At 35.4% G+C, this 13,081-nt stretch overlaps 1 protein-coding gene across 2 annotated transcripts in view; it reads left to right on the forward strand.

The window, feature by feature from the left end:
• The window catches only part of LOC141433502 (protein qui-1), a 123,462-nt gene that overhangs the window by 88,383 nt on the left and 21,998 nt on the right, over positions 1–13,081 (forward strand). For both annotated transcript variants that reach the window (XM_074095562.1, XM_074095563.1), the window contains exons 16-18: positions 6,471–6,594; positions 8,329–8,440; positions 10,867–11,145. In XM_074095562.1, coding sequence (XP_073951663.1) covers positions 6,471–6,594; positions 8,329–8,440; positions 10,867–11,145 — 515 coding nt within the window. The remainder of the gene's footprint in view (positions 1–6,470; positions 6,595–8,328; positions 8,441–10,866; positions 11,146–13,081) is intronic.

Below are 13,081 nucleotides of genomic sequence, written 5' to 3' on the forward strand. Positions count from 1 at the left end.
TTACACTCTGCTTTTCACTTCGATTGCGAGGAGATGAAATAACAACTGTGCTCACTTATTAGGTACCTTTTATTTTCATGCATTGGTAATATAATTTATAGATATTTAATTTTATTGATTCCCGGGTCTTGGGTGTTTAATATGTATTTAAGTATGTATCTATCTATATAACTTTTTTTATTTATTTTGATTTATTCCATTGATTTTTAGTTTTAAACAAATTAAAAATTATTAAAAAATACATAGAAACTTTTTTGTTCGTGGCTGTTAACACCTGATTGCTTTGGTCTTAGACGAAGATTTTACTTTATGCACTAGTGCATAAAAAGTCATTTTCTGTCGCCTAGATCTAGCATAAACACGAACTATACGATCATGAGAATTGAAATCTTATTTATTAATTTAATTATTACTCGTAAAGTTCGTGCTTATGCTGGATCTAGGCAACATAAAAGGATTTTTTATGTTCTAGTCATAAAGTAAAATCTTCGTCTAAGACAGGGATGGGGAAACTGCAGCCCGCAGGCCGTCTCCGATTTAAGGTACTTATTGTTAGAAATTTCATTCTCATTGGCAAGGGCCAGCTTTCATACAACAATCACGCATTGTTTCGCAAGCGCGGGCGGGATGAGCGAAAATCGAAAATATTGCACAATAAATTAGTGTTTCAGAAAATACATATCAATATTTTTATTTTAGTAAATAACATAGCCAAAAATGCAACCACTTGGCCCGCCATATATTTCGTTAGTATATATTGGCACGCGAAGGAAAAAGTTTCCCCATCCCTGGTCTAAGACCAAGGTATTAGGTGTCAACAGCCACAAACAAAAAAACTCTACATATTTTTTTATTATTTTTAATATATATAATAATAATCAATTAAAATCAATCAAAATAAATCAATAAAACTAAAAAAATATACTTATATAGTAATGCATGAAAAATAAAAGGTACATAGTAAGTGAAAAATCATTTCCACTGTTGCTATTTCATTTCCTCGCAATCTAAGTGAAAAGCAGAGCGTATAACTCAAGCATTAAACCCATTTTCCCCTCGACGTGTCTATCCACCCACCCACTTTTATGCTCTTGTTGTACAATCTACTATTATTATGCAACCTGACTATCTTACAATTCATTGTTTATTTTTTGCAATTACAATTATGTGAACTATCTAAAATTAAAATTAAAAAGAAGGAAAGATAAGAAAGAAAATTAACTATACTAATATTATAAAGAGGAAAGATTTGATTGTTTGTTTGTTTGCATTGAATAGGCTCCGAAACTACTGAACCGATTTAAAAAAATCATTCACTGTTGAGAAGCTATACTATCCCCGAGTGACAAAGGCTATATTATATTTAAAAAAAAATTAGGGATCCGATCTAAAACTTTAATAATGTGTAAAGAAAAATAGTCATAAAATGTCTTTCATCGCATTCGCTGCGGAAACTATTTTTTAAAGATAGAATAAAAAAATGTCCTACAATATTAAAGGATATATCATTATCTACGAAAAATTTTGAGATACCATATGTCCAATTATTGTAGTTATGTAGTTATAACTACTTTTTTAGATTTTAAAAGTTGATAGAAATGCCGACAAAAATCGGACCATTTTATTCATACATTTGTAGTAATTCTTATCTAAATAAATCATTTACTATTCAAGCCTGTTTCAATACCCATAGATTACTTTTTGAATTATTCAAATCGGACGTTCCATTCAAAAGATATTACGAATTTAAAAATATCAATCTAACCAAAAAATGCATCTGTAATTTTCGTCGACGCGCCCCGTTTCGCGCGGGTCTGCTGTATTTTTTGGGAAATGGATCTGAAAAATGTGTGTGAAGTGCCCTTGATTAGAGAACTTTTTAGAGTTCCGTACCCAAAGGGAAAAACAGGACCCTATTACTAAGGCTCTACTGTCCGTCTGTCTGTTACCAGGGTGGATCTCATGAACCGTGATTATCGTATCGCTATATTCCTACTTAATATTATAAATGCAAAAGTTTGTGAGTGAGTGAGTGAGTATGTTTGTTACTTCTTCACTCTGAAACCGCTGGATGGATTTGGATGAAATAATGAAAAAAAGTTAGTTTATAATCAGGATTTTAACATAGGATACTTTTTATCCCGATATTCCCACGGGATAGGGATAAAGTCTTGAAATAACTACCGCTGGGCTTAGAGTCATTGAATTTGGTATGTAGGTAGCTGAACCTCTGAAAGAACACAAAAGCTACTTTTTATCCCGATACTCCTACGGGATAGGGATAAAATTTTGAAATTTAAACCGCTACGTTTAGAGTTTTGAAATTTTGTAACTACCAGACCGAATAGTTTACGCTTGCGAAGCCGTGGGTAACCTCTAGTAATAAATAAACAAACACACTTTCACGCTAATAAACTAAAACGAATATGCTAAAACAATGTGAATAAGAAAGCCGGTGAAATTATTGGCAAAGTCTAGGCCGGCATTGTATCTCCTGAAGGTTTAACACATTATTTGACATAGGTATGAATAAAGAAAATCCATTTATCATTTTAACCAAAGCTTTGACAAAACTTAACAATACTCGTATGTCCGCCTGTAAACGTCGCTCTTATAAATTCTAAAAGCCCGTTCAAAGCCGGGACACAGTGTGTTCTAAGTTTTCATTACTTAGCAAGTTTTGATACTTTTTGACAACAAAAGGTCAACGTGGGCTCATTGCTCCGTAGTTGACAATCAACAAGGCTTTTGCTGAACAAGGGTTAACGTGTAACTGGTAACTGGTTCAACGTGTAATTATGATAGCGAGACGGGTAACCCTAGGTTATTAATGATACTAGGATTATAACACAAGTTTAAAATGAATTTGGAAGTTTGAGTTTTTTACTTGTCATAATTTTTTTTTGCTGCATAATATTAGTCTCATCATCATTATGTATCATATCAGGGTAGGACGTCCACTGTTTGTAAGACATAGGCCTCCCCTGGAATATTAGGTAGTTTATAACTTACAAATTGATTATAAGTATTTCTGTGCATCCGAGCGCGATTTTAAGTTTGTAAAAATATCTTTCAGCGTAGAAAACGTTTCTTAATTTAAGCACATGAAAGATAAGTAACAAATCAAGCTTTCTTTTCGTAAAACTTCGGTAAATAAACATAGAGCAGTTGGAGATATTCAAGGCTTTCGATGAGATGTACAAATTTATCAAATGCCATAAAAAACGATACCTAGCTGAAAAATGCGCAATTCGTACATGAGGTAATACTGCTTTTCATGAAACACTCCCTTCCATTTTGCACTTTCCGTCGCCAAAAGCCTAAAACTTTTCGACATGACGGATATCATGGATGACGGTAAATGCTTCCCTTGTTTGTGCTAAAAATTGGACTAAAAATGTGAATAACTGGCTTTGTTCCCGCGGCTCCGCTCCCGGGAAAAATAAAAATGTTGACTAGCTTTCTGGAATCCCATGGGAATTTTAAAATCTCTCCTTAGTGCATCCTCCTTAATGTCCCTTACGGAATATGTTTACCAGATCTCAAGTCTCCAACTCCAGTGGCTTAGGCCGTCTGTCATTCAGTATTCAGTCAGTCAGTCACGCTATTCTTTTATAAGAAAGATGAAGTTTTATTTTATTATTTTTATTTTTTATTCAACTGGATGGCTAACGAGCAAGTGGGTCTCCTGATGATAAGAGATCACCACCGTCCATAGACACCTGCAACACCAGGGGGATTGCAGATGCGTTGCCAACCTAGAGGCCTAAGATGGGAGACTGTCTTACTCTCCACGCCGAAACACAACAACAATTTGCTATATTGTAATAAGCAAGCTCGGGAGGGTCATTAACCGCTTGATCAAGATACGTTCAGAATAGAGTATAATAATAACATTAAGATTTCGGAGTAGTGGTAGTGGATCCGCATGATTTATGTTTCCATCGCCATTCGTTGATGTTGATTAATGGTATCCACGTACTGAGGTTGGACTAGGATTAGCTTGATTGTTGGAATTCAGCAAATAACAGGAAATCGCACGGTAGTAACTGAGACTGTTTATTATAAATTATACGTTTACATTGTATGCTATGAATGACAATCAAAATTTAACAGTGTGTTCTAAAATTTCTCGTCGATTATTTAGCTAATCTAAAAGCTTTGTTTTATATGGTCTACAAATTAAGAGTATATTACCGATTCTGCTGATTGTGCAGCAAATGTAATCTGTGAATTCAGTGCATTTTATTTGTTATCGCTGTCAACGCTTGCGTTATAATTTACCAAATAAATCGTGTAATAAAAATATCGATGTTAAATAGGAAATTTGCCAATACGAACGACATGTAACATGTGAGTGATTTTAAATTGAACTGAGTAAATGATAGATAATACCCACGCTCGCTGGACAATAGGATTTAATAGTGCCATTACACCAATTAGTGAAATTGGAGCAGTGCTATTACAATACAATACAAAGACTCATTATTGTACACCAGAAATAGTAAGCGATACAGAAAACAGATACACAGAGAGAATTACTTACTGGATGTTCTTTTTTCGTTTGTATATTTTTTGTTCTTAAAGGTCTCTTTCGGTCAAAGAAACATACTCAGATTTTCAAAGATGAAAAATGTGAAGTAGTTTATTATTTATGACAAATCTTAAGCAATTGGAATTCAACATTGTTCTCATATTTTAAGAATACGGTTTGTTCGCAAAACCAAAAAATAATAAAAATAAAAATTTATTGCTGAAAATTGACAATATTACGGAAGTTTTCTATACAAAGCGTCAGACACTAGTTCACTGCTTTAATTATCTACATCAACAAAATTCAAAGCCACATTCCGTCTTACGATCCCTATTACGTATAATACCAAAGCGGCTAAACGCCCCTCACAAATTGTTTGCAAAATTACGCGTGTAAAACTTCACCTCTAGTTGTAACAAGCGCTCCAATATTTGTCCGGGTGAGGCCGGATCAATGTTTGCCCACCCCGTGCCCTCTTAATGACTTTTAATTTGTCAAGACCATGCTCGCCGTCATATTTGAAGTGTTTGGTTTAATATGAGAGACCTGGAGGGCTTTACATTAAAAATGTCCTCATTTATATGGTTATGGCGTTTAAATTTAAATTTAGATTGAATTTCCTTGATTTTCAAACTATTAAAACACTGTGTGTTGGCTTGGCTGTTGAGTGTTTTTCTTTACATCAATTATTATATAACGTATTTCATTTTAATAAAAAATATTTAAGCAGCATTCTTATTCCGGAAGCTCTCACATACTATACGATCCATAATAATGACACGTCATTAGCAAATAGGTGAAATAACGAATATGTATGGGCCCTCGCCCACGGCGACTTTTTGTAGCGATCCTGTCGCGCGTTCCGTAAACGTCAGTCGCATTTGCAACGCGCTAGAGAAGGCGATAGGCAATGCCACTGCGACTATGCAAACGCGCGACCGTGTCGGACGACATCGCGGAGAGAACGGAGGGAGGGTGGGAAGGGAGGGAGGGGAAGCGCGACAGTATCACGTTTGCAATTTTGCTTCGCGACTGAATCGTGGTTGCGTGTAGACATGGGTAATCTCAACTCCGCGAAGGGATCTGACTCACTAGATCCAGCTCCGGTGTCGGTACCGAATCCGCTTATTGAATCCGACTCCTTTATTGACTCCGGTTCTTTCGAGCGATTATTAATTTATCTATGGCCGATCCGCCCCGGCTCGGTTCGGTCGGTCGGTGTCGGTACGATACTGCGGTGAACCACCCGCTGACTGAACTGTAGTACAGATTCGTGAGAGAGAGAAATATTCGTTCGTTAGTCCAAGTCCGAGTACCGAACCGAACCGACCAACCAAACATAGATAATAAGATCCAAGTCCAAGATCCGATCCGCAGGGCTACTACGAACCGAACCGAACCGAACCGACCAACCAAACATAGATAATAAGATCCAAGTCCAATATCCGATCCGCAAGGCTACTACGAAACTCCAAAATCGAAGTTCGTGTCGTGCGGTCCCTCTGACACTTATACTATTTAATACGAGAACGAGAGGGACGGTACGATACGAACTTCGAGTTTCGTAGTAGCCCTGCCGATCCGATCCGAGCCGAGCGAGAGCGAAAGCAGGCGGACGGAGCGAGTCAGTGTGAGTGAGCGTGACGGCGATCACGAGCGAGGCGAGCCGCTCGATCCAGTCGGAGTTAGTAACTCCGGAGTCAATAAGATTTGAAAGGAGTCATTAAGGGATTCGAATCCGCTTGAGGATCTGACTCTTTTGAATCTTCAGATCCGGATTTACCCACCTCTAGTTGCGTGGGCGAAGGTTAGGGAGTTACGAGCGCTAGCGACCGCATCGCGACTGTATCGATGCGAACGCGCGACAGCTGCATCGCTACTACATCGCTATAAAAAGTTGCCGTGAGCGAGGGCTCTATGAGGACCATTTTTCCAGGTCACTCGGGAAAGATCCTGTGTATGTGTGTGACTAGGGAGTCGCAGTATCTCCTCACCGGTTCTGAAGACACCAGCGTTATTGTATGGGATCTACACACACTGGCTGTGAAGGCCAAAATGACGTAAGATCCTAACATTATAAATGTAGTGCATAATGTTTTTTGTCGTATTTTACCGGAAAAGTTCGTTTTTAGTGCTCTCTTAATTACTTTCAGTACCCATAGTGCATAGGTACAGTAATAAATTTTTCATTTTGGCATTTGACACTGTTATGTATGCATGAAATACAGACACTAAAATAATAAAGTTCCATATTAATAGATATGAAAATATGTTACTTATTAATCCAATAATTGATTGACACTTAGGATGCTTTCGTATTCCAATTGAGATCCGACTTTTCCCGATAAAAACCAATGAATTACATCTGTAATTGTATTATGCACTGTATTCTATCTCGATTTGGTAATATTTATATTTTTGTGATTGTTCTTTCCTAATTTTGTTTTCGATTTTGCCTCTAGCTTTTTGTTTAGCGATTGGTTTCCTGGAACGTTAATGATGTCGTGATTTTATATTAGTAAACAGGCGAAATACATTTTACTGTATTGAATTAGCTCGCATAAATAAATAATATACTTACCTAATACGACCACTTGTTCGGGAAAAATGTATAAAGAATTTTTGATTTCCTTATTTCAGAAAAGAATTTGTCATTTCGAGGCATGTGTTCTAAATGAAAAACATGGTTCCAAAATTATACCTCCAATATTATGAAAGAGCTAGCTAGCAACAGGTGTCCTATTAGCTAATGGTAACCTAAAAAGCCTTTTATTAAAATTCAAAACACGTTTCCATAAGGCGCACCCATTTTATTGCGATCTCCGTCATGTAGCCAGTCAAATGAGCTTTATTTTTATTTAATCATTTGAAATCAAACGACACGTATTTTTTATGATAAGATGGAATTGCCCCAACAAATATTTTATACGTGTAGTGTATATAAAATGGTTCTAGCACCTCAATCCCTAGGGATAAGGCACTGAAAATTATTTTAGAACATGAATATTATCTAATTTAGCGCTACGCTTCAAAGTCAAAGTCAAAATATCTTTGTTCAATTTAGGCTATAACAAGCACTTATGAATGTCAAAAAAAATCTACCACCGGTTCGGAAAAAACCTCTGTCGAGAAAAATCCGGCAAGAAACTTAACGAGGTATATTTTTTTTAAACAGATTTACTTTATTATTAAATGATATCTATACATCACAAGTATTTAACACAACTTTATTTTTAACAGAGTAGGTTCGCTATTCGAAGGGATCGCTAATGCGGATCGGAATTATTTCCAAATATCCCTGTCCATGATATAATCATTAAGTTTATAATGTGCCTTAGATATTAATGTCTTCTTGACAATAGATCTTCCTTGTGAAAAACACTCTGGCCGGTTCTAAAGGATTTATATTCCAAACATACATGCAAAAAAAAGGTTTACGTCGCGTGTTTTCTAAATATCACGCTCAATTTATTTTCAATTTGTAGCCAGATGAAAGGTCACGCGACCAGCACGAACTTATCCACTTGTTGTACCTTTGCTCTCTTGTTCTATATTGCTATCAACAACGTTCGAAGCTGTATTTATATAACTACACATATCTTGTAGTTATGTAATAAATATCGAAAAATTTGCCTCTTGAAAGTAGGTTTAGTCTCACAAAGGTGTTTGTTATATATGACGTCACTAAAAATTCATTAATTTTGACTGACTGTGTAAGAGTTTCAGCCTCTTTGTATATTGTTGGATTTCCTTTGAGCGGGACGTTTGAACTTTATGTTTATTTATTTGTAAAGGGAACACATAGCACCTGTGCTGTGTTTAGCGGCCATCGTGAATCGTTCTCTTGTGATCAGCGGCGGAGAGGACTCCGCTGTTATTGTTGCTTCTTTAGTCGACGGAACATTAGTAAGTGATATTATATTACCCAATCATTACACTCGTATATTAATAGTTAAACTAATAGAGTGTTGCCATACATGCTTCCGGATTGAAAGTTTATTTGCAAACTTCTTTCCGTTGGCGTTCGTGTCGTCACAGTGTGATGTATGTTTCTATATGTTTTAGTTTTAAATGGGTCCCACTGAAAAACAGCCGTAACATTATGCTGAGTGGGGCCCACTTTATAGTATTCTATGTTATTTTTTTTATTCTTTCCATGTGATTTTTATGTCTATCGAATATGTGTAAATAAATGTTCTCTCTCTCTCTCTCTCTCTCTCTCTCTCTATCTCATATATTTACACTTAAACTAGTTTGCTAATGTCGTTCGGAACTGGAAACAAAAGATTGGTTTTCTTTTTCTTTCTCATTTGAATCTTCAGGAAAACGAAAAAAATCGACGAGTCCCAGAGACATTATGAGTAACATTCTATTTGTGCTGTAAACAATCAAGTTTGTTCAAAATAGCGCATTTATAAGAAGCTTTTTCATTTCTCCCGCCACCTGCCCAGTTTTGTACCAATTTCATCCATAGTTTCACATTGAGTTTAATTTAAGCAAACGAATTGTCAGTATAGTGAGATAAGGCCAAACAAGTTCAACTCGTTTTTATTAAGTACCTGAACTATTATTTTCTAAATTATAACAAGGTATTTACAAAGCAAAGAAAACTTCACTGATCTAAGTCAACACTGACGGATTTTCAATCTAGTTCATTTTGCACTTTCACCCATTTCAGTCAGACGCTGGCCGAATTCAGAAGAACGTAGCCTTTGCAAATCAGTTTATATTTCTTACGAATAAGCATTACTTTATACTTTGTATAAGGTTTAACTTGAAAGAACTTTTCGTCTGCCTTAATTGAGCCTGCATTCAAAGGATAATGCTCCATAATCGCACTTAAGTTAATCGCACGTAACTTTGTTAACAACCAAGATTAATAGTTAATTGCATTTGCGACTGTTTCTGAATCAACTGTCTTAATTGTATTCACTTTTGAGAAAATTCTTAGTTACATTTCTGCCTTGAACTATGAGAACTAAGCTTGTTACTTGGTTGATTAAAATTCTGATTGGATTACACAGTTCTTTTCAATAAAATGGTTAACGATCTCAAATTATTCAATGGAAATTTGACTAAAATGCTGTCTTTTTTTAATTGAACTTGACTTCGGTATTAGCTAAATTGACTCGGCGGGTCCTATTTAGTAAGTAGGTACAGCTCTAACAGAAACACAAGTCATTTTATAGAAAATTCAGAGTGTCTCTGATCATGAGGCTTTAAATCCAAGGTTCGATTTTAGGTACATTTTACGCGCATAACTAAGCTACTTTTGTTCTACAACTTTTTACCACCACCATATGACCACTTTTATTACATTTTTCATGTACAGATTAAATGTAATTTTCAATTTATGAAATACAAACTAAATTTACAGCATATTGATAAATGTTTATCTTAGAGATGTGACATAAAATGACAAAAAATATTTAAAAGGCCCCCGTGCCAAGAGATAGCAATAACACCGCTATCGATAAACTGATTTAAGGGCGTTTATACCTGCTGAGCTGGCAACGTTGCATTTTTGTTAGTTTTTCTCGATTTTCGAATTGATTGAAAATTAAAAATATTGTCTGATAGAACACTTCTTAAATATAAGTTATGAATGTTAATAATTATTCGTGATTGGCTTTTATATTCTTTAAAAATGAATTAATGTTTATGAACGGTTTTTAAAGAAATTAAAAGTCTATAAAGAATAATTATTGGAGTAAACACATTAAAGTTAGAAATGCTCTATCAAACAACATTTTTTATTTTCATTAAATTTTTATGAAATAATCGAGAAAAACTATCAAAAATGCAACGTTGCCAGCTCAGCAGGTATAAACGCTCTTAACGATTATACTTTGAGAATCATTAAATGATCTAAATTTGAAAACAAAAAACAAAAGAAGTTTAGCCCTATAAATCGCTTACTCAAGCAACTCGGTTTGAAATGTCACTTATTCCTGAACCTTCAACGTTCGACGACCGGATGGCCAAGTGGTTAGAGAACCTGACTACGAAGATTGTGATTCCGGGTTCGATTCCCGGCCGGGGCAGATACTTGTATGAATAAACACGAATGTTTGTTCTCGGGTCTTGGATGTTCAATATGTATTTAAGTATGTATTTATCTATATAAGTATGTTTATCCTTTGCCTTATATCCATAATACAAGCTTTGCTTAGTTTGGGACTAGGTCAATTGGCGTGAAGTGTCCCATGATATTTTGATATTTAACCTTACCTATTGCGTTTATATAAACGCCGTTTGTTCTGTTCTGAAAAAATAAGTCTAGACGTAGTATTATTTAAACGTTAGGTACTCCTAACCTTCATGTGATACAGGTAACAAAACTTGACCACCATCGGGGCTCTGTCACTGGCGTGAAAGTTCTCCAAGATGGCGAGATCCTGGTCACCTGCTCCCAAGACGGCACAGTCTGTACCTGGAACGTAGACAACTTCACTCTACTCAGCACTGTCACGGCAGGCGTGCCCGTTCACGCTATGGAAGTGACAGATGACAACGTGTTTCTCGTCACGCTGCAAGGAGAAAACGAGTTGCACGTTAGGACCTTCATAACGGGTACATATTTGCATATGCTGAAAAGACATAAAACAAAGGTGAGTCTGAGTGTATTTATACTCGTACTAGGTGTTCTGAAATTAAGCGTGAATGTTTCAATGGATGTTTGGGTTAGTTTTTTTTAATCATTTACTCTATTTTTGTAAAAACATCGGTAGGTAGACACTGCTCTATATTGCCAATGTGTTAGAACGAGTAAACTCCGTCCAACCATTTTCAAATTAGGCTGGTGCTACTATTAATTAATTAACGCGGAGAGAGCGTTATTTAAAAAGGTCTGAATCCAGATATTTCAAACAAAGGTTTCCTGTGAACAAAGTAGATTCAACACAATTTAATCAAATAAGCCACGGCAAGATGAAGCTATTATTTAAACTGCTGCAACGGCGGGAGTGCTATTATATCGTGAACAAACATTTGAGATTAAATACCTCCATTCTACTACCGGGTTGTATTTTACCCAAAGTGAACCAAATAGGGTACAATAAAGATCGTACTAAAATATCAAGAAATAATCTGCCGATATTCTTTCTTCATAGTGTTCGCTTTGCCTATATTATAGTTTTACTATAAAAAACCGGTCACGCATTGTGTAGTTTCCGTAGTAATGCGGCAAATATTCAATATTACATTTTAATCTAATATTATTCGTTAGCTTAAAAACCCAACTAGCCATGATAGTTTATCTTTTAAATTTGTAATATGTACTGTATTTATAACCTTTTTTCAGTTTAGCTTGTAGTTGCAGAGGGTTGCGGGAGGAGAACCTAACTCTAATAAAAATCCCCACTTTACGCATACTTTTGACGTGGATATACTTAGGTACTCATGAAAAATTACAGCTACCTGGCACTAGTAGCCAAAATAAATTGTTAAATTAAAGTAACTACACATTTCATGACTATTTCAGCACCCGGGACTATATAATCACGCTTGCGAAACGAGAACAATTAAACAAGAGACGAGTTCTAACTCATAAAAATAAACTCATAAGGTACACTAAACTTTAACTTGCCTGAAACTACTCTACAATTACACCAAAGTCACCTCAAACTATAAATCGTGGGTCTTCGACCAACTTCGGGATTGAATGCATCTACATAATGGCTAGAGTTAATTAACTGGTAACCTGATAGTGCAATACTACGACAATTTGCTCCCGACTATATTGCCTGTTTAAGCTAGTTTGTACTTTGTTTCTTTAAAGTTTGTGCTACAATGTCTTCAAAATATGAAGTTAATTAAGTAGTTTGATAGTTGCATGGAAGGATGTGTCAAAATATTACAAGCTAAGCATTTAACGAAAAGACTGAAAGAGGCTTTTCATAAATTCGAAAATTATGCAGTTCCAATTCCAACTACATAGGTATATATTAATGTCATTGAAATAATCAACTCTTGTTTTCATATTCTATTACTTCATTGCGAATAACTTCGGGCTCTCTTTTGGATTTATTTTTTATTAATAGATTGTTCGTAGATAAAATATACTACTAAGGGGCTGTTTCACCGCCCATTGATTAGTGTTAACTGATGGTTAAATGTGATGCCGTCTCCGTCTATTCGAAAAAAACAAATAGAGACGGTATCACATTTAACCGTCAGTTAACACTCATCAATAGATGGTGAAACAGCCCCTATATTTAATGAATATGAACAAAATTTTAGAAGGTACTAATTTACAGTTTAAATCTTTTCATTCAAATAAGTGCGGCACCGTAACGAACTATTGTTTTACAGCTCCTTTAAAATTAAATTTCTTAGATTCTTATTCTAAATTTACCTAGATCTCAAACTTAACAAACATTTAGTGGGCATTTTCACAAAAAGTGTACCCTTTCTATTTTTTAATTTTGGAAAAAAAATGGTTTTCCCTGCTTAGAATCGAAAGCACAATCGATTCCGATGGTTAAAAAATGGTCCCGATCAAAAATTTCAGTTTTGTAACTTTTTTTCATACACTCGTTGAGCGTC

This window comes from Choristoneura fumiferana, chromosome 12, assembly GCF_025370935.1.
Source record: "Choristoneura fumiferana chromosome 12, NRCan_CFum_1, whole genome shotgun sequence".
In the NCBI taxonomy this organism is placed as follows: domain Eukaryota; kingdom Metazoa; phylum Arthropoda; class Insecta; order Lepidoptera; family Tortricidae; genus Choristoneura; species Choristoneura fumiferana.